Source organism: Ambystoma mexicanum, chromosome 2p, assembly GCF_040938575.1.
Source record: "Ambystoma mexicanum isolate Mex_15411 chromosome 2p, UKY_AmexF1_1, whole genome shotgun sequence".
Classification (NCBI taxonomy): Eukaryota; Metazoa; Chordata; class Amphibia; order Caudata; family Ambystomatidae; genus Ambystoma; species Ambystoma mexicanum.
In genome coordinates this window covers 747,379,704-747,401,918 of record NC_090923.1, presented here as the reverse complement: position 1 = coordinate 747,401,918, position 22,215 = coordinate 747,379,704, and the positions used below count along the sequence as shown (strand labels likewise).

The 22,215-nt window shown below is 47.3% G+C and overlaps 1 protein-coding gene across 1 annotated transcript in view; it reads right to left on the bottom strand.

Moving 5' to 3' along the window:
• Positions 1-22,215, bottom strand: part of PRSS16 (serine protease 16) — a 422,739-nt gene that overhangs the window by 53,129 nt on the left and 347,395 nt on the right. Inside the window, exon 9 of the mRNA XM_069644381.1 lies at positions 16,178-16,319. Coding sequence (XP_069500482.1) covers positions 16,178-16,319 — 142 coding nt within the window. The remainder of the gene's footprint in view (positions 1-16,177; positions 16,320-22,215) is intronic.

The following is a 22,215-nucleotide window of genomic DNA, read 5'->3' as shown; positions in this document are numbered from 1 at the left end:
ATGCATTACTCACCATAATAGCATTTCTGATTGCATCTGCTTAGATTCACATGCTGTGCATATGGTCTGACATCCAGTGGTAATCGCAGAGTATTGCATCTTGTCTTTCGGGGACCGAAAGGGGATGTCGACATAGGCGTGTCTGTAACACTATCCCTATCATGACATGGAAGAAATTGTTTGCGGTTGGCATAGTGAGGGGGATTTTGGCAATATAATAATTGTTGGCCACTTAAATTGCGATTGTTTACAAAGCTTGTCCAGAACTGTGCATACCTCTATGCCCACTTGTAATTCTAATGTTGCGAGATGTCTAAACCTTATGAGGAATTGGGACCTTCTCGGTCACAATAGTGAATTCAACTCAGAATTGAGCATGTCCCCACTTGGCAGAGGGGTTCGCAATTTTCAACAATAGATTACATCTTTGTAATACAAACTCTGCAAGATATTTCAATTAATATGTATATAGATTATTCTCCTCATCGCAACCACCGAAATTTGACTAGTACTTTTATTAGACAGGCTGATCTTTCCAAGGTACTTTGCCCTACAAACCCTGAAATAAACAAGATGGGAATTAGATTAATGTGGCGTAAAAAAAATGAAATCTAAATTTAACCCTGCCATAGCCAAGATTTTGGAATCTACTGAGGATAAATTAGAAATGACTTTTGGGGCTTCCCATTTTTCTGATTTTATTAAACTTACTGATACGAAGTTAAATTCTGTGATCAAAACTAAAACGGATACGCAGATTTGACTGTTGCATTCACAAAAAAATAGGTTAAGGACCACTATGAGACATCAAGAGTAATATGGAGGACCTGAGGCAGGTCATATTATTAGAAGTCTTCTACAGAAACACACAAATTGGCTGACATTTTTTAAGCATTCCCTACGGTTAACAGATTCAAATTTGATGCTTCAGATCATTCTTACCCAGCAAGACAGGAAATTTGGGAAAATAATAAGTTCCAATGAGATGGGTCACGTTAATTAATTTAATCCCATACTGGAGGAAGTATGGATCAACCATCCTGGTGAGTTATTTGCCAACCCAGTAGAGCAAGACATATATGAATTACAGATTCACCTCCCCAAGACCACATTTTTTTTTTTTTTTTTTTTTTTTTTTCTTAAACCGCCCCAAGACCACATTTGAGTTTCTTCATGCAGACATTTTAGGAATAATGACCAATTTGCCAATGTTATGCTCAAGGTTGAGCAGCATTTATGGACAATCAACTCATATTTTCTGCTTAATAATATTTCTAAAACTTTGCATATCGCCTCTTTTTGGGAGTCCTCCTTCATTCTTCCTATATTCAAGAAGGGCAATTTCTCCAGCAAAGGTTTTGCCGCACTGCTTTTGGATAATATGAATCACCTGTAGTGTGCTGGATAGATTTCAAACTAGCTTTTCTAAAGGAATTGGAACTAAACTGTATAATGTTGTCTATTCTACAGTCTGGGGAGAGACAGAAAATTGCTCCTTTATTTGGCTTTTGTTGATTTAGCTTCTGCCTTCAACAAGGTCAATCGGTTTAAATTATAGATGGGGGTATGCTGGATTATTATTTTATTTATTTATTTTTTGCATTTGTATAGCACACAAACCTCAGGCATCAGGGCGCTACAATCCAGTTACATGTGTCCCATCGCTGGGGAGTTCTTGGTAGAAGTACATAAATATTTAAACCTATGAAACATTAACAGAGGTAAGGATAAGGACGTGTTTATACATAAATTCAGAGGAATATATTATGCAATTGCATACTCATACCCAAATTCCAAATTAGCATAAGCTTGGGTACTTTGGGACAATGTTGCACCCAATAAGGACATTTCGGAGGCTTCGTCAAGGATGTGTGTTGGCCCCTGCACTTTTTAATCTTTATATGACTGACTTGAGAAGAGCTCTAAATAAAAACAGGGATTTCCCACACAAACTGGGTTTGGGACCCATGCACTAACTTGCCTATCCCGGCGATCTTGTGGTTTTTGACAGAACACTGGTAGGACTACAAAGAAGTCTAAATGCCATAAATAAATACATGCTCACTAACTATCTCAAAATGAATGGTTCCAAAAGTATTTATTTTATTTATTTAGGTCGATTTTCACAGTTACAGATACTGAAGTTTTACAAATCAAAGGTGATGCCATCCCTTTTGTATGGTGGGAAATTCCTTTGAAATGTAATGAAGTATGCTGGAACAAATTGGAAGGATTAATTTGGAGATGAACCCTGTGTCATTTGCCAAATTGTTTACCGATTGCAGTATTACGATTTGAGTTGTGTCCGATGTCTTTGGCTTCCAGGGTACAATACAGGTCCTTAATGCTTGATATAAAGATACCCCACAGCCAAATCTGTTTTGTGATCTAAAAACCCATCTGGAGGATGGCAAATGCTTGCTATTCAATCTCTGGTGTTCCAATTCTTTTGAGCTGCTTGACCGCTTGAACATGCTCTGGTTCTCTCCAGGCTAGACTACTGCAACAGCCTCCTCCTTATCTTCCTTTGTCCACCCTTCCACCCACTACAGCTAACCCAGAATAGGGCAATGAGATTTATCCTTGGCCTCAAGCCCAGGGACCGCATTTCTCCTGCCCTACAAAGCCTTCACTGGCTCCCGGTCTCAGCACGGATTAAATTCAAATACCTCTGTTTCATCCACAAGGCTATCTGGGGCTGGGGACCACTCTCTTCAACGTTTCCTGACCAAATACTCTGCTTCTAGACTCCTCCGTTCCTCTGGCACCAACTCCCTGCGTGTTAAGCGGTTTGCCAAATAGAGAGCTGGTGGAGCATTCACTTTCCTCCGCTGGCTCCCTCCTGTGGAACAGCCTCACTCTCCCTCTGCGTCTTGAGCATGACCTCCTTAAATTCCAAAAAAGCCTCAAGACCTTTCTCTTTACCTCTTCCTTCTCCTCCTCTCTTCCCTGCTAATCTTACAGTAGCCTGACTGACGTGCAGGGCCCTTGTGTCCTCGGGGCACTGACCCCCCCCCTCATCTCTCATCCCAGCCGCTGTCCTTCTACTGCACTTACTTAGGATCACTGTACCGATGGGTGGTTTGCACCTACGTCCTTCTCTTAGCACTTACCTTGAGCATCACAGCGCCTATCCCCCCCGTCCCCTCGGCACTTGCATATATTGAACACATTCACAAGGCATAGTAGGTGTCATGATCTCTGCTTCCAAAAGGTCAGGGTTTTCCCAACTCCCTTGGAAGCAGATCCATAACCCAGGTTCCGAGTGCCAACCAGTCCCAATTGGGACCTTTTGGACCCAGTCCTGGCGCCAGTGGCACCAGGCTCATAAATATGCCCAGTCCCAGCGCTGGAAGCGCCGGGCTCATAATGCTTGGGTGGACTTACCTGCAGCAGACCATGCTGCTTACTTGCCTGCCAGTTGAGCCTCTGATCCTCTTCCGTTTGTAACTACTTTTCCTGTTGGGTGGGGCAGGAGCCACTCCCTAAATTCAGAACACTGGAACTCTTCTGGAAAGCAGGAACTCTTTTCTTACCTAGGCGTGGCTGTGGTAAGAAAACCACACCCGATGGATGAATCTTGCTTTGCGTTATTCTGCATCCTCTGCAGCAGAACGCTCATCGCGTCTTCTGCATCTGATCCTGGGCCTAAGGAAAAAGGCTTACCATCCTGAATCCAGTCTTCAGCAACACCTATAAAGACAAGAAAGAACAGGTTAGCATTACGGTCTTCAATGACAGCTCTTCACTTACCTGGTCCATCGGCTGTCACCAACGCCTCGCGCTGCATTCCGGCATCTGAAAGACAAAGGCTTACCTACTCTTCGTGCGCTCCGGAGGTCTTCACACTGCATTCCGGCATCTGAAAGACAAAAGCTTACCAACTCTTCGCACGCTCCGGAGGCCTTCGGCGCTGCATCCCGCATCTGAAAGACAAAACAAGGTGCGTTTAAAGACATTGGGGAACTTTAATACTCACGTGCCATTACTCCTTTCCACATCTAACCCAGTGGGTATTCCGGCACCCTGCAGCCGCTCCGAACTTGTACCTGCAAAATAAAAAGACAGTTAGAGCGCATCGTGAAGCAGGCAACAAGCGCTTACTTACGTGCTTCCAGGCGCTTCTATTCATCACACGGGCTCCATCTTCAACTCACTTCAGCCCGTCATCCGCCATCGCCGGAACCCTGCAAAACAAGAAACATCATTACTAAAGACTTTAAAGACATTAGAATTACTCGAAACTTACCGTTCGTGCAGTAAACGACAGACAGCAGTCCTCTGAAGTCAAGAGGCCTGCTCCCCTTATCCAGTGAAGAAACTGGTTACAGCACCCTGCCCCGAGGCAGATGGAGAGCACGGCGTTCACTTACCTAAGGTGAGAGCGTTAACCTTTGGGGTTCTACAGGAGAAGAGAAAGGGAAGAAGAGAGAGACATTCAATAACCCAGTTCCTTAATCCCATATTTTCTATCTGCAGACATCTTACCCTTCGAGTCAGACATACAGTGCACAGAGGTCCAGCCCAAAGAGCCAGCCGTGTGTTACACATCACCTTTGAAGATACGGTATACGCCCAGTCAAGACCGGCGCCTCTACGGGAATCAGGTGAGCGTTACAGTAGGTTTGTCTCCCCCCTTTTGATTCTCATTATTCATTTGTACTATTAATTCAATTATTTATCATTGCTGTAATTCATTGTCTACCTTTCCCTGTCCCCTCCCGGTTTGCCCTGTGGGTGCTTTAAAACAGTTTTGCTAATTGTATAAGTGCCTAACAAGTGACCAATAAATGAATAAAGAACCGGATCTCAAAATTCTTAATTGATAACCAGTTTAAAAGTAAAAGAGCTAAAATGGACTCTCAACTGGTGTCATACTAAAGAAACTATTGGCACCTATCATTTGTACTATACTCTTGTCACTGAGGAGAAAACTCAATCTACGATCCATTACTGAATTCAATTCCCCTGCCATAAATGGAGTAATCTCTTTATGAGATTTAGGTGGGTTGAACCGCCTCCCAACTCGTGAGGTATTAAGCATAAGATCAAAAGATAATGAGACTTTTCTTTTGTTGGTTTTGTAAAAATGACTATGTCTAAGGCAACTTTAAAACACATTTGTGTCGACTGCCCCAATTTACAGGAGGCAAGCCATGCTGTTTTTGCACCTTGTGTAGGAGGATGACATTATATCCAGAAACAGTTTAGGGTATCTAATCTGTGCTGGGAAACAAATATTATTAATCCCGGCGATGCATAGATATTTGATGAAAATACTAGACATACAGGTTCTTAAACTGAGATTTTAATAGGTAGTACGGGTAGTACTGTGTATTTAAAGGTTACCATCAATTTGAATTGTATTCATATTTCTGTCGCTATTTGATCTTAATATCGTATGATATTAGAATGTTATTAATGAATTATTTAACAGATGGGTTGGTAGTCTGCACCACTGCTTATTTATTTTGAAAAATAGTCTATTGACCAATAAACTTGTATCAAATATTTATTTGGTCATGTTTAGTGTGCCAACATTATGCAATTGAGGCATGTGCATATATCCTCCCAGACCTGGGCATTATATGGAACTTGCATAACCAACCAGGAATAATAACTATGTATTGAAAGGATTTAGTCCCTTTTGTTCTGATATAACTAGATTTGAGAAAGAGATTTTTTGTGTGCTGATATAACTAATCAGAGAAAGGGACTTTGAGTATTGAAAACATATACAGGCCGATTCATGGAATTAATGTGCGCTGAAAATTTTGGCGCAAGCCTCCGAAAACGTGCGATTCGCAGTGAAAGTCCGAAAATCACAGTGCAAGTGCGAATATCGCAGGGAAACCAGCGCACATCGATTCATGGAAGTCCGTACGCGAGTAAAATCTGGGATGTGCGCTGAAAAAGTGAAGTGCAGAAAGGCAGGCTGCCGCCCAGGATTTCTATGGGGTGGTACAATTCCCCAAAGTGCTAGGTGCCATTGATTGCACCCATGTGGCTCTACGTCCCTCCCAGGGCATCTGAGTACATCTATAGAAACCGCAAGCACTGGCATTCCATCAACGCCCAGGTAGTATGTGATGCCAAGGGAATCATCATTTCAGTATATGCCAACTATCCAGGCTCCACCCACGACAGTTTCATTTACAGAATGTCAACCCTAAACCTGGACCTAGAAGCTGGGCGGCATGGCGATACATGGCTGCTTGGCGAGTATAAATGCCACTGCACATGCATGCATGTCAGATACTGAGTAATGTCACAACCCCACTAATGATACCCATCACCACCTCACCAGGGGACAGTGCCTACCCTCTGAGCACCCACATGATAACGCCAATTCGGAACCCCACCATGCCACCCCAGGTAAGATACAACACAGCCCACATTGCAACCCGGGGCATCGTGGAGCGCACATTTGGAGTGCTCAAGTCACGCTTTCGCTCCCTTGACCGTTCTGGCGGGCAGCTGTTATACGCTCCCCCAGTAGTGTGCAGGATCATAGTGGCAGCATGTGTCCTGCACAACGTTGCAACACGCCGGGGCCTGGCCGTGGACATGGTGGTGGCCCCACATCCCCAACCACATGCACGCCCGCTGCGCATGGGAGGGGAAAGGGCACGAGGTGAGGCAGCCCATACGCAGCTGGTGGCTAATTACTTCACCTAAAATCACACCCCTGTGGAGTGCACACAGCCCTGGCACATACCAGCTGACAATCAATGATGATGAGTCAAGTGACGGTCAACTGTCACAACCATACCAGCCTGAGATTGTTCACTTGGAAGTGTTCCATTGTGTGCATCCCTACCTACACAAACACCACCAATACTGTGTCATCAAAATTCACACTTCTATGCTGCTAAAATCATTACCTCCTTGCAAGATACAACATGTCAATAATGCCATGTCACCCAACCCCTCCCCAGCACCGCCACCCAACACACCATGGCCATTCATGCTATGTGAGAGCAAACAAAGTAATCCCCAAAACATGACAAGTGTCACAAAGTACAGTGTCCCTAATGGAAACTGGCCACACACAATATGCTCCCATTAATGTAGAACCAACAACACACATGACCAAATACTTACCACAATACAATGCAGCTACCCAACCCCAAACATAGCATAAACATGACAGTATCAAGTTAAAGGATACGTAGTCTTACAACCTGATTATGCCAGCACATCGACCACTTCCAACTGTACAGTGTTGGTGCCACACAAATCTGTAAGTGCACTGCTTATAACATGAACTCGATCTCCAAAGTAGACGGCCTTGTGAAGACATGAGGAATGAACCTGCAAATTAGGAGGGAGACATGGATGCACAAGCACACATCAATACAACATGCAGTGTACAATACAACAATATGCACTAGGAATGTATACACAGTATTGACTACAGACTGCCCACACATGGGAGTTCAACGTCACTTTGTAAGTCACTGTCACTTGGGCACACCCTTTGCAAGCCCAAGGAAACAGGAAGCAGGAGGGGTGTGTGTCTCACGAACCCAAGCATCTAACCCAAACTCAGGACAAGCCTGCATGTGCCCAGCCGGAATACAGTGGATGCCCACGGGAGCCACACAAGGCAACACACTAACAAAAAATCAAAAATGGCCATGTGGGGTCCGGGGGGGTGGGGGAGGCCACCCAGGAGGTCCGAGGACAGGGTGCACACCAACAGACACCTGTGTGGATGTTGGGAAAAAAAAAGACCTCCATGGGCTCATGGCCTGCACGGCTATGCTATCGTGGGAGATTCAGATTCGCTGCGGTCGCTCTCCTCACCCTGTGCTGCTGCCGCCACAGGAGGTGATGGTACTATGGGAGGCAGCCCACGCAAAGCCCTAGTCTGGCCCTCCATGGCAGCAAGCATGCGGGTGTGGAAGGTCTCGTTCTGGAGGATTATAGTGCGGAGATCCCCATGCACCACCTGACGTGATACCCGGACCTCCTCCCGAGTTGCCTGCATCTCAGCTGAGAGCGTACGTGTGAGCCGCTCCAGCTGCAGTTCTGTCCTCGTGTCAGTGGAAGCCTCAAGGTCAATAAGAGTCTGCCTGAGGTGATGGACTTCTACCCTCAGGGCTTCCCTGTGGCCCCGGGACTCCATAGAAATGGCTTCCCGCAGTGTGTCCAGGGCCGCCCGTCTGTCCATGTTGGACGCCAACATGTCCTCCCTGAGTGATTGGCAAGTGGAGTCTGTTGCCTGCTGTAGTTGCTCCATCTGCCTTTCTGGGGGGACAATGGAAGTGGCCACCCTCTCCATTGCTTGAGCCATCATCTCAGATGATGCTGCCTGTTGGTTTGCCATACCGTATATGGATTGCTCCCATGCGGTATTGCCTGGTGGCGTACGGCCACCACACCTGTCTGGGGCAAGGCGAACTGCGCCTTGCTGTGTCGGCACTGCCTGAGGCTGCAGGACTGCATTTCCCCTCTGATCTGCTGGCCCAGGAACAGGACCAGATGTTGCAGAGAGTGGCCCTACATCCGTAACCACCATCGGCGGACCTACCAACACTAACATCCCCATAGTGGGCTCTACCCCTAGTGCAGGTGGGTAGGACAGAACAGAATCCCTTCCAGAAACACTTACCTGCGACGGCACATAGGTATCATCATCCGAATCAGCACCTGAATAGAGGTCTGGGGAGGTGCACCCAGAGACACCCCTGGAGAGAATGGTCTGCAGTAAGAGAGGGTTCTCCCCCACCACCACCCCACGTCCCCCACTGGTGCCCAGTCGTGCCTGACATCCCTCCTGGGTCTGCACCTTCTCCTCAGCCTCAACAGCATCAAGTGCGTCATCCCCTGCAAAAACATGCAAGACAAAAAATGGAAACAGGCATTAGCACCATGGCACACAATTAGGCCTGACAAGCTACAGAACCAGTACTTGACTGACACATGTCCCACATGACTATAACCCTCCGATGCATGCACTGCCACTGAGTTTGAAGGGGAGGCAAATGGCAGACACTGACACCAAGATGGAAGAGCAACACATGAGCTGCATGCTGGCTAGCAGTGCCATCACACATTGGCCTGTGAGTGGCATATCCAATCCACATACATGATGGCATGTACCATAGGCATGTCACATGTGACAATAGGGCTGAGAAATGTGTAGTAAAAGTGTGGGAATTGAAACAATCAGCCTGAATGAACACTTAAAAATACGGAACAATGTTGTTGCAAGATGCCACTTCAAGGGCAACTGGCGTGATGTAGCACAAAAGGTCTACTGTGGGCAGAAGGGATACTGTAATACCCAAATCCAGGGGCGCAGAATGGTTTGGATGAAGCACATGGGTGACCCAAACCACTCAGGCACACACACCCTCACCAGGCACTCAATCAGAACCCCTCACACACACAACATACACATGGATCACACACACACATGCATGTGCACTCACCGGACAATGCCTCGTAATCTGGCAGTTCTCCCACACCTTGGATCTGTTCCTCTGTGACGTAGGTCCCAGCAACATACTCATGTAGAGCGAGATCAATGTCCTCTGCTGGAGACCCACCTCCAGTCACCAGAGTAGCGGCATGACTTGAGGCCAGCTTTTTCTTTGCCCTGCGTTTAAGGTCATTCCAGCGCTTGTAGCAATCATTAGCTGTGTGCCTCACAATTCCAAGGGCACTTATTGTCCGCGACGGTCTGCCAGTGTGCCTGACGTCGAGCAGGTGTGGTCTTGCACCCTGCAGTTATCAACATTTCGCAGTCATGTGCGGACACATACTGCACAAGTGCATCACGTTCGGCATCAGTGAAGCTAGGCTTCCTTGGCGTGCCGGACTGTCTAGCCCTGTCTGGGGCATCAGCCTGTACTGGACGAGCACTCTTCCTCTTTCTTTTTGAAGGTGGTGGGGATCCCGAGTGGCCTATGCCGCTCTGGCCACTAAGGGCAGGAGCACCGGTGGACTGGGTAATTGGAGAGTGGGAATGCACACTGACCATGGGACTTGGTGCAGGCATTGGCTGAAGTGTGATGTAGACAGGGGGAACGTTAGCAAGATGGACCAACACTGTCTTGGCTGGGAGAGTCAGAAATGGGGTGGATGGAGCTGCAGCTGCCCCTGCAGCCTTCCCCACCCTGCCTACTCGGGACAGCAGATGACATAACTGCCCCTGATCCACGTGGCCCGGTGACACCAACTTGCACCACCACACGTGGCCTAGACTTGCCGACCTGGAAGTCAGCCTGGGAGTCACCCTGTGCCAGGTCAGGTGCCACAATGGAGCGGTCCAACAAGGGCTGAGCAGGGATGGTGCCAGCCACGTTTCCCTCAACCATGGGGGGGGGGGCATGGGTGTCCCTGACTGGTCCTCCACACATGGTGGGCTAGGGGTACCCTGCAAATCCCGGCCACGTCCCCGACCGCGCCCACCACTTGAGGCTCACCCACCTTTGCCACCCTTACCGCTTGGTCGCCTCCCAACCATGGCACTGGTGGTGTTGTGCGTATGGGAGTTGCAGTAAACTATTGTCCTGGGCAATTGGGAGTCAAAGGGGTAGGGTACTAGATGGAATTCATACCCTAGTGCTCTAGCAAGGCTGTATGTGACCCCTGGGGAAAGATGACGGGTCACGCAATGCACAGGCACCCCAAAAACAGAAAATAACACGCACGCAACCCCTTGTAGACCACGTGCGTTGAAAAATGAACCCGCACTACGCTGCGGCACCCAGAAACACAAAAATGAACGTACGTGTGTTACACGCAGCCTACAATGACCACTGAAGGGGTACGCGACACACGAAGCAAGCACAGTTGGTAAATACGTGCGTGACTTACAGTCTGCCTGGAAAAACAGCGTGAAAAATACGCGCGTGTGCGCGTTGGCAACACCCCTGCCAAAAGAAGAACTGTACGCTGTCTGAGGAGACAGGACAAAAGAAGAAGTGAATGCTGTTTGAGGAAACAGGCCCAACAGAAAATCTGAAAAAAGCTGTCAGAGGTAACAGGGAGTACGAACTAGAAACGCTGTGAAGTAAATCGCGGGTAAACCGACAAGTACAGAATTCACCCACTCGCTCTCCACGAAAAGCACGTACAAGGAAATGGCGTCATACACGTACCTTTTAAACCAGCCCACACATCCAACGTCACTTCCGCGTGTACGCGCTAAGGGCCTATCCTCCAATTACATGAGCTGACACTCGGACATGCAGTTTTTGGATGTGTAACATGCACCCCCCGTGTTCAGGGAAACGCCCGCGCACGCACGTCACAGACGCGCTTACATGCTAAGGGCCTTTGATCCAATGAAATCACCTATGTGTGCTGACGCGCTAAGTGCCTTCCGCGAATTACACGCAGACGTGCTGGATTTTCACGTGCCAAAACACTCCGTATCAAGCTGGCCACACGGAAGACCACGCTCCTGCCCAGAAGGCCCAATTACTGCCCCCTAGAACCCCGAGCACGCTCCACCTGCCATCTGCTGCTGCCTGCCTGCCTGCTGCCCACGTGCCTTGCTATTTGCTGCCTGCACATCAGCCAGGGGTGCAGTTGCTGTGACCACACCTGCTGGAACCGAAGACTCCCGACTGGGATTCCATCGCTCCACAGCCCAGCCCCAGGACCCAGTTTCCCACCGACTCCTGCCTCTGGGGTTGCCATGTCGGGCACAACACCATCTGTCACCACTGGCAACCCCAAGCCAGAGAGGCAGAGGGCCACCAGCTTCACTGCCACCGAGGTTGGTGTCCTGGTGGAGCAAGTCCTGGGGCAGTATGATGCCCTCTTCGGAAGTTTGTGCGCCGAGAAGGAAGTACGGACCAGCATCTGGACGGACATCGTGACTGCCATCAACGTGGAGGGGGTGGCAGTCCGCGGATTCCATCATGTCAAGAAGCGCTGGGAGGACTTCAGGTCCAGGACCCTCAAGAAGGCCCGGTGCCTCTTAAAGGCAGCGGATGCTAAGGGGCGCCGGGGCCACCTGTCGGAAGATCAAATGAGGGTCCTGGAACGCATATCCCCAGCGCTCCACGTCCAGGTCCTTGAGAGGCAGTCCCGTCTGGAGTAGAGCGGTAAGTGTACATACATACTGATTGGAAGCTGTGCGTGTGGTGGTGTGCCAGTAGTGTGCAGGTTGCACATGTGGTTTTGTAGGGCCATGTATGGACGAGTGTGTACAGGGCTGTGATGCTAACACATGCGAGGCTTCTCATGTGTGACACATGGATGGTGCATGTGTGTGTAAGCTTGCATGCCAAATGCAGATGTGTGAGCACACATGTTTGAATGACTGTGTATGTAAGTAGGCATGGTCGTGGTGTCACACATGGATGTTGGTTCCAGCTGCATGTATCTGCACTATGTACATGTGCATGTGTGTGTATTTGACAAGGGTGCAACAGTGATACAACATGGATGCTTGGGACACTGATATGTAGAAGACTGATTGCCAGATGTGACATGGATGCCGATCTCATCACTGCGACACTTGGTGGAGGTGTACACATGCATGTAAGTGTGGTGGCGTGTGTGCATGTCTAGTGCACTCCCTGTGTCTCATGTGATGTCTGGCTCACCTTTGGCTGCTCATGCTGTTGTATGTGTATGGATGGTGCTGGCTGTTGCGATACGGCTGTGGAATAGCTCATGTGTGTGAGTTGAAATGACGTGTGTTGGGGATTATGATGCCATGTCTGAAGTTTGACAATGACACTCGTGTGCAACTTTCATGTGTGTATGAGTCCATTGTACAGTGCCCTGATGCCTTTCTCCTGTCTCTCCCTGTCTGCAGCGTCAACTGATCAAGAGGGCGGAGAGGGTGCTGTGGAGCACAGCGGCGGGGATCGCACCGCCAGCCGGAGACGCAAGGCCCGGCTCCCCTCCCAGGTTGTCATTTCGTCGGGGAGTCAGGAGTCCGGTGCCGCGTCCCAGTTCGCAGCTGCCGAGGGGAGGTCCAAGAAGCGGAGGTCGGAGTTGGACTCCTCGGCAGCAGAAAGATGGTCAGGGCGGAGAACTCCATGCTGAGGGCCCTAGGGCGGGCCGAGTGCCTCAAGGCGATTTGCAGGGAGTTGGAGGAGAACATGTCGTTGTCCCTGCGAACCCTCGGGGCCATGGAAGAGGACCGCCTCCAGGACATTGAGCAGGAGTTCGATAATGCCCTGGCCCGGAACATCCAGAAGTGAGCCGTCAGACTAGCCCGCTCCCCTTGTAAATAGTTCTTTAGTGTTAAGTTTCCTTTTTCTTTATTTTGGTTGAGCTTGGACAATGCACCACGTTTCTGTATATATTTTTTTAATAGATAGTATTTCTGATAGGTTTCATTTCTTCAGTTGGGCTCATGGACCCTGGATTGTTGTATATAGTTCACCATTGGATTCCTCTTTCTTTTTTTTAAATTTCACCATGGAGCAATGGTTTTCACTTTGTTTTTTCCCTTGGATTTGCTTTGTTGGACTGTGACTTTGGACACCATTTCTTTTGGATTTCTATGGATTATGATTTCTTGTTTTTCATTCTTTCACGGACATCCAGCTATTCTTTTTTTATTCCCATTGTTGTTTGTTTGATTTTAATTACATTCATGTTGTGTTTAATACATTTCTTTCTTCATACTTCGATGTGTGGTATTATCTCATTGGTTTCATGCAGGCCAAGATATGGGTTTTCACATTCACTTGCAACCATTGTGTGTGTGTGACGGACATGTGTTCATTTACATACTTGCCATTGGGGTTGTATCATGTAATTGCCTTTTATATGTGGGTGGATGCAATACTTGGTTGGGTCTTTGTGCTGGGTAGGCTGGCCATAAGGGCCATGATTGAGGATCGTCATGAGCTGGGGCAAGGGGGACATGAGTGGGGGCCTGCTGGCAGGTGCCCCTGACTGCTGGGGCATGGGGGTGCTGGGAGACATGTGTGGGGGCCTGCTGGCAGGTGCCCCGCACTGCTGGGGGGTGGGGGTGCTGGGAGACATGTGTGGGGGCCTGCTGGCAGGTGCCCCTGACTGCTGGGGGGTGGGGGTGCTGGGAGACATGTGTTGGTGATCATATTGCAACGTGACATGTGGCTTGGCTGGGGGGCATTCCCATGGTGGATGGGCTGCCTGCGGGACTTGGCCAGGGGTGCACAGTAGTCCCCTGTGGTGTGGGCTGCCTGCAGGGGCCGTGGAGGGGTAGAGGGGACACCTGGGAGGACCCACACTGCCAATTCACGTGTATAACTTCCCGCGCACCCCTGAAATACACGTACCCAGGCCATTCGTGTGTAAAACTTCCCGCACACCCCTGAAATACACATCCCCAGGCCATTCGCGTGTAAAACGTCCCGCGCACCCCTGAAATAAACATACCCAGGCCATTCGCATTTAAAACTTCCCGCGCACCCCTGAAATAAACGTACCCAGGCCATTTGCGTGTGAAACTTCCCGCGCACCCCTGAAATACACGTACCCAGTCCATTCGCGTGTTTAACTTCCCGCGCACCCCTGAAATACACATACCCAGCCCATTCGCGTGTGAAACTTCACGCGCACCCCTGAAATACACGTACCCTGGCCAATCGCGCGTAAAACTTCCCGCGCACCCCAGTAATACATGTACACCGCTCCCCCAGGCCCGATCGCGTGTAAAACTTCCCGCGCACCCCTGAAATACACATACCCAGGCCAATCGCATGTGAAAATTCACGCGAACAACAGTTATACACGTACCCCACTCGCACAGGCCCTTTCGCGTGTGGAAGTTACAGCGAAACCCGTAATACACGTTCCCCGCTTGGCGTTTGCTGTTTGGCAGTCCGGTAAACTGGTCCAGGGTTGGCGCAGCCCTTTGCGCTGGATTGGGGATTTTGATGGCTTTTCCTTGCGCGAGGGCGTTCATGGGGGCGTAACTGGCACTGCTGCAGGGTCGCTGCGCCACGGCTGCTTTTGGAGGCTAAAATCCATGAATACGCTGTGCGCGGAAATCGATTTTAGCGCACGCGGCTGGCGCAGACATTCGTACGGGAACACTGTGCGCCAGCTGCGTGCTCAACTTTTGTGCGAATTTCTATGAATTACCACCATAGTCTTTCTGCTCTGACATAACCCATTTGGAAAAATACTTTTTGTTAAAAGCTTTTATGCCTTGAGAAAGCCCAGGTTTGGGACAAACATTTGCACATGCCCCAATTGGATAACGTTGGCACCAATGTAAGTACACTAAGAACAAGTAAATCAATATTTGAGACAAGCTTATTGGTCAATAGACTCATTATTTTTCTAAATAAATAAGCGGTGCCGCAGACTACCAAACCACCTGTTAAATAGATTGAACTTGCATTGGACTGTCTGGTGGATAACAGTCAAGGTCAGGTGTCTGTAGCCCCAGTGCTTTAACTCTAACGAAATAGTATAAAAGAAAGACATTATATGCAGGGCAGGCGCACGGCTTAATATTCGCTTACCTTTGTTATTATTAATGAACTCGTTTTCATCTGATCTTATTCGATATGTAATGTCCTATACTATGAATTTAAATTGTGTATCGCTATTTTTTTATGAACATTTTAACTTTGTGTACACCTTTGTGTAAAGTCTACTGTAATCACTGACACAAACAAAAATAAAAAATAAATCATTTTGCTCATTATGTGGGGTCCCTTATTACTTTAAATGCTGTTTAGATGTGTCCTAATATTTATTTCTAAGTAGTCCCAAATGCACATAGTTAAATTCATAAAGGCGTATTTTTTCAGCATCAGTTGGCATGGGGAGACCAAAGTACCTCCTGGCAGTTCTTGGTGTCAAGCTAACCAGGCTCTTCTAGGCAACAAGCTGGAGCTACATGGTTCTCAGCTCCCCAAATTTCAAACCCTGCTGTGCGCTTGGGAATGTGTGTAAAGGAGCACATCAACAAGACCAGCATAATAGTTCCTTGCTCCCAGAAGTAGCTCCTGTCTTGCATGATGGGCCGAAATCTTGTTCTAAGCAATCAATCGGCCCAGCCACTGTACTTATTCACTGGAACAATTTGACCTTACATTTCTGGCATTTGCTCTTAAGTAAAAGTATATATTTCCTAGTGTGTAACCATCTTAATGGCTGAGATTTTGCGAGCCCAGAAAAATGTATGCGGAAACGTCATTGATAACACTTTTCAAAGTTAAGAGTTTAACGACTCCAGACAACGTTGTTCGCTTACAGTATCCGAACTCGGTGCAAGTCTGGAAGTACCACTGCCGCTCCCCGACTCCGACGAGTGACAAGTCGGTTCTTTTTAGGTCCTCCAGGGCTTTCTCGTGCGAGTTGTTCACACAGATCAGCGCCATTCTCTCCATGTTTTTCTGCATGAGGGCACACAGTGACCAAAGTGAGGGCATGCTGGGAAATTACAGTTCTTGCCAAAATAAAAGCATTGCTAAAATGAAACAAAAACTCTTTGCAAACCATTGTTTATTAGTAACCACACTTCTTTACCACCTCGTGCTGGTTAATTAGAAATCAGTGAAACAAAGCTTGTATATAAACACTCCCTGCACTCCCCCAAACCACCGGAGACTGGGTGATCTTCCCCCCACAGTCTTCCCCTCTGGTTGCTTGCTTGCTGCCAATTGTTCACCATAACCAGTTAGCTCCCCACTGCTTTTTTCCTCTGCTTCCCTCACTGTGTTCTTCCTCCTAGGATTGTAAAGAGTTCCATTGCTTCCCAAAGCTAGGCCCGCACTCAAATACCCGAATAATAATAATAGTATATGATATATGTACACTTTCATTGTGCATGTAACAGTGGCACTGTGCCCTACCGCATCCACGATATAAATACAGAAGCCACTGGACAATAGGTTTCAGAAATGTTAGCTATTTTGACACAAACCGCTTAAAACGCGGTGACAAAGGCAAAGGCGGCAGTAACTGTACTATCACACCGTTTCCTTTCAAGAAACAGTGGCAAAGCTGTGGGAATCCTGGCTCTACCGAAACGGAGTGTAGAGGACAAACCCTCTGAATCTGCTTCCATCTGGTACAGCTGTCCCATTACATCTTTTATCGGTACCAGGTAATATTATCCCCATATATATGGTCGCCGTAAATAATATCGCCAGGAAAAGGTTGCGGCGATATTATATGGGTGACCATATATATGGGGACAGGGGCACAAAAAAAAATGTGGGGGTTGCGGGGGTGTCCCCCGCATGTTCCATGCAATAATGTCGCCACAAAAAACGACCATTTTTCGGCGATATTTTTGCATGGCGAGATGTTTGTGGCGACATTATTACATGGAACCCTTTTATCGTGCCCCACCTTCCATGTCTGTCCCCACTTTGCTCCATACACCCCAGGCAATGACCACAGGGGCAGATCTCCACTTCTCCAGCTGTAATAGGGAATTCTCATAAGTACACAAAGCGTTTCTCCAGCCTACACATAAATATTTCACGCTGGCCTCTTTCAGGTGGTTTACTAAGCAGGGGTTGTCCTATTGTATACAAGCTGTCCAACTCATCTGACTAACCAGTGGGTGGCAGAAATGAAAGAAAATAAGTCACATACTTGGGAAGGGTTTTCACGCAAGCGCCCAGTCGGTTCTCAGTATATCCTTACACAGAGCCTCGACTAATAGCCATCCCCCAAAGTTAAGTGTGCTCTGGTATATTGAAATCATAAGCAATGTCAAATTAAAGTAAAGATAGATTCTCAAGACAAAAGAAGTTCATTTGAAATCATTGTATATTTACAGTGTAAACAATCAAATCTGCCAGATTTTCAGGTTATCAATGCATCCATAACCTTCCCCGTCCATGCACAGCTCATGCCATCCATCAGTTGTTGCCCCCTGGATGCTATGGGTCCGGGCATTGTGCGTGGGACATGGTTGCAGGGCATCTCTTAGCACAATACTCAAGATGTGTGATCATATTATTACCAGTGGTGATGTCAGAGATGATGACAACCAGTGTGCCATCACTGATGCAATTTGTACGTCAAGAAAAGTTCGTGGTGAGTTCAATTTCACACTTAGGCACGTATACCGCTCATTTCTGGCCTGCTCTTGCTCTCCCTAGGACCAAGACTTTCCCCAGGGTTATGCTATATTCCCATTCTGCATGTTTTAGCAGTGCAACTTTGTAAACTCGGACCAGAGTTTATGTACCCAAGATGACGGCCAAGCTCCAAACTTTGTGTGGCATCCACCCATCAAATCGATCAAAATAGCACTACTGTTGTATAGAATAAATGACAAGCGGTACATTACACCACTGGCAACAGAACGACTCTACAGGCTGGTAATGGATAAGCTTGTAATGATTGGTACAGTATATCACACGTTTTAAATAAACATGTTTATGTTTTAAGCAATTCTAAACATTTGACTGTCGGCGTCTGGGAGCGAGGGTCATGACAGGGTTGCACTAGCCATGAGAGTTGAAGTTGGACAGCTGGAAGGGCATACCAGTTTGAACCCCCCACCCCTCCACCTTGCCAGAGTCCTGGAGGGAGGGGGGCAAGCGTGCTGGGAGGTTCTTGTGCATCAGTGTAGTGGAGCTGGGCTGTTCCAACATGTAATCTCGATCCTGTGCAGCTTAATTATCTTAAATCTTATATAAACATATATGGCCCCCTGATGAGAACCAACAGTGCCCCAAAACCCATAGCAGATCCCCAATAGAGGCAATGTTAAAGACAGCCCCCAAAGAGCATACCCTCAGCTAAAGACAACAGAAGTGTGCAATGGTAAGCATCGAGTCCACGTCCCATGCCTTGCAATGTTATAAAGCAACAGTAGAGGTGGAGTCTGAAGCTCCACTCTAGCCAGGGGTCTGAACCTGTACCCCCTCCATCTTATTGCCCTCCTTAGAGTTTGTTAGGAAAGATTTCTCTTTACTACACCTTTCCTTCCATTTTTATGGACCCCAAACGTTTTGCTTTTATTTTCTATCCCAACCTGTACTGATTACAGTGCAGTGAAGCCACTACACTGTCTTTTGCTCATCTGTTATGAGGAAACCGACATGTCCTTCAGGCTGTCAGTACTGGGAAACATCGTTTCCTTTAGTCTTGTTACTTAGTTACTACTTTTAGTAACTTGCTATCACTTGTGTTAACTTCTAACATTGTACAATGAATCTTACAATGCAGTACAATAGGGTACACTTTTTTTTTTTATCCCCCAGACTAACACTCAGAGGATTTATGGTTACTATAGGTGTGCAAAATGGAGAAGCTGGGGACAGCAGTGACTTTTTACAATTTTTTGGTGCTTTTCGTTTTAGCCTTACCACGTTTACCACATTTGGCTACTACCTGTGACCAGTGACCAAACAAGGTTTTTCGCTTGTCCTTTGGCCATCTTGTTTTGTAGCCTTCTTCCTGGCCTGTGATTCCAGGGAAATCCTTATATGGACTTCCAGTGCTTGGGAAAGCAGAGGCTTTTGCCGGGCTACTGGAGGGCTATGCATGTTTGCTGGCAGGATGTGGGCTGGGACTGTCAGGTCCTAATCCACAAACTAGTTTCAGTGTGTCTGAGTGTTATGCACAAGTGTTCCCACCATTGGTCCTGACTGGACCACTGCTGGGGTGTGTGTGGGGCTAGTTCTGCTATTAGTGAATGATAGTCTCGGTTCTTACCTGGATTGTAGGATAAGAAGAGGACCCCTGCACCCACTCTTTAGAGAACCTGGAGTAACCTGAAGGAGCCAAGACTCTTGTACAGCTGTGAGACCCGTGAAGAGACCAGAGACCAACTTCCGCTGCTGTCCTGGAGGAGTCCTGTCTTGCTATTGATCTTCAGCAGTCCTGCGAGGGAGCTGGGACCCGTTGAGTGGAGGGAACATCCATTCCAGATGTCTGCTCGGTACCCTGCGGAGAAGAGCCGTCGGAAGTGTACCAGGACCGTTCTGTGGCTGACAAGCTCCGAGTATGGGCTACTGTGCTGCCAACGTCGCTGTTCTGTGATGAGGCCTGCAACTTGGGGAATCCTCAGCTTGTCCTACAAGACCTACATCAGCGAAATTTCGAGTCCTAGCATCAAGGGAACCCGAGATAGGAGGGAAAGTCTGACCGTGGCAAGTGAGTCCCTTTGCGCCCCTGTGCTGCGGTAACCACCGTCTTAAACAGCTTACCAGAGTCCAGTCCAGTGCAGTCCTGAGAGGGGTCCTGCATCATGTTTGTCTGCACTACTTATCCGAGAGTCCTTGCACCAGCAAAAGACCCCGATCGGAGATCTGCTCGAACCTGCAACCCCTGCGAATCAAGGACTGAGGCTGACGGCAGGAAAAGCAACCTTGGTCCTTCTTCCGTTGACCTGCCAAGTTCTGTGAAGAATCAGAGTACGGAAGGTGAGTTACAGTGGTTCTGACCTGCCCCTAAACTCCCTTTAAACGTTTTCCTAACATTTATAAACATTGTGCTATACTTTGGCTTCGCCATTGCTTGCTGGCGCAAGCCTTCCGAAAGTTGGGACACTTCTATTAGTTAGAATAAACTGTCCTCTAACCCTTGGAACCGTTCACTGGACCCCAGAGACCCAACCTTCATTTTTTCCTGCATCACAAACTGTCAGAACCTTTCCTGAACTTTTGGGCATAAGGCCCTAGACAATTTAGGGAAGGCCTTTTGAAGTTAGGGTTAATTCTCTGTGGACCTGTAGTGCATACAATAATCTATACTTTCTCTTAAAGGGGTTTGATTTGTATTATGACCTACTCTAGTGACTGTATATATGTAATCTGTTATTAGGGTTGTGTCATAAATGTACCCATTAGTCATTTTTCAGTGATATTTGGCCATAAATAAATATTTGTATACATACCGTCTAAGTGTAATCTGTGATTCCCATTGTGTGTACTCATTGTGGACTCTTTACAAGCTCACCACCTCTTGATACTTCGCTCTCGTCACTGCTACCTTGAACTGGTTTGGTTTGACCCTGTCACAATACAGGTTGGCCTTTTATAGATCTGACCAGCAGGCCATAGTATAGGAAATCAGTCCTAACAGAGTTGCCCTTGACTGTTAAGCCACCATTACCACTAGGTGAGCTGCAGAAAACTTGCAGGAACCTCTGCCACCTAGGTGTCGGTCATTCTCCCTCCCCTGAAAACCCATGGGAGCGAGAAACTGTCTTGACAGACTGTCCCGCGGTATTAGGACCATATGCCGCTCTATCAGACTCCAGACTGACCTCCATTTGAGTGGATTCAGATCCAAAGGCACCCCCAAGATATTGAACACAGTATCCAGAGTGTATGTTAAACCTTGACACTCACAGTAACCCTAACCAATAGGGTCATGACTTCAGACACTGAGACTCTTCCTTATTAAAGTTTACTTACCTGTACCCATACAACAAATACTTACCTAATAGAAGATGGTCTCATTTTTATAAAAAATCCTTGTGTGGACAATCTGCTATTGAATGTTGTGTGTTTTTCTGAATCTTAACCTTTTACCAAAAGAGATTTAAAGCAGGGCGGTTTATTGCCAACCTTAAGATTTATTCTCTTTTTGGTTGACATTTCAGAGTACCCCAAGCTCTGTAAAATGTTTCCCATCCGACTCAGGCCGTTACTTTAATGCACCAATGGGCTTGGTCCTGTTGGATACCAAGCTTCTAGGACTTCAAAGCTCCCTGGACCATCTATCTAGTGCTAAGCCAACAGCCTGGTGATAGAAACAGATCTAAAACTAAAACTGTTTTTTCCACAAGGAGTGTAAAGGCGGAGTGCGTTTCAGTGACATAAATTGGAACCAGTACAAACCATTAAATACTGACCTCCAAAAAATGAACTTAGCAAACACACTATTAAGGCAAGGCCAGAATGGGTGTAATAGTGTGTTTTGCGAAAATAAATCGGCCAAGATCATTCGGCCCTGAAACCTCAAAAGTGTATGGGATCTTTTTTCGAATGATGCTTATGTTTGCAAAATCTGTTCCATCTGAAGCAAATTTAATTTGTATACTTTGAAAGGTTGCCTATGGAAGATGTTTTAAGGTTGCAGATGTGAATTCCAAGCCGTTAGACTCACACAGCATCAGTTTAATCAAGGCTGCAAGATTACGCTTAGCAGTAAGGATTAGGATGGCCAAGAAAGAATCTTCTATATTTTATGAAGGAATACATCGAACGTGATATGTGAAAGATAACATTCAAAGTGAACAGATGTATTCATACTGGTTCAGAAAGTTGATCAACTCCAATGTCTTGGCACTAGAAATCAACAGCCTAGAAGCAAGCA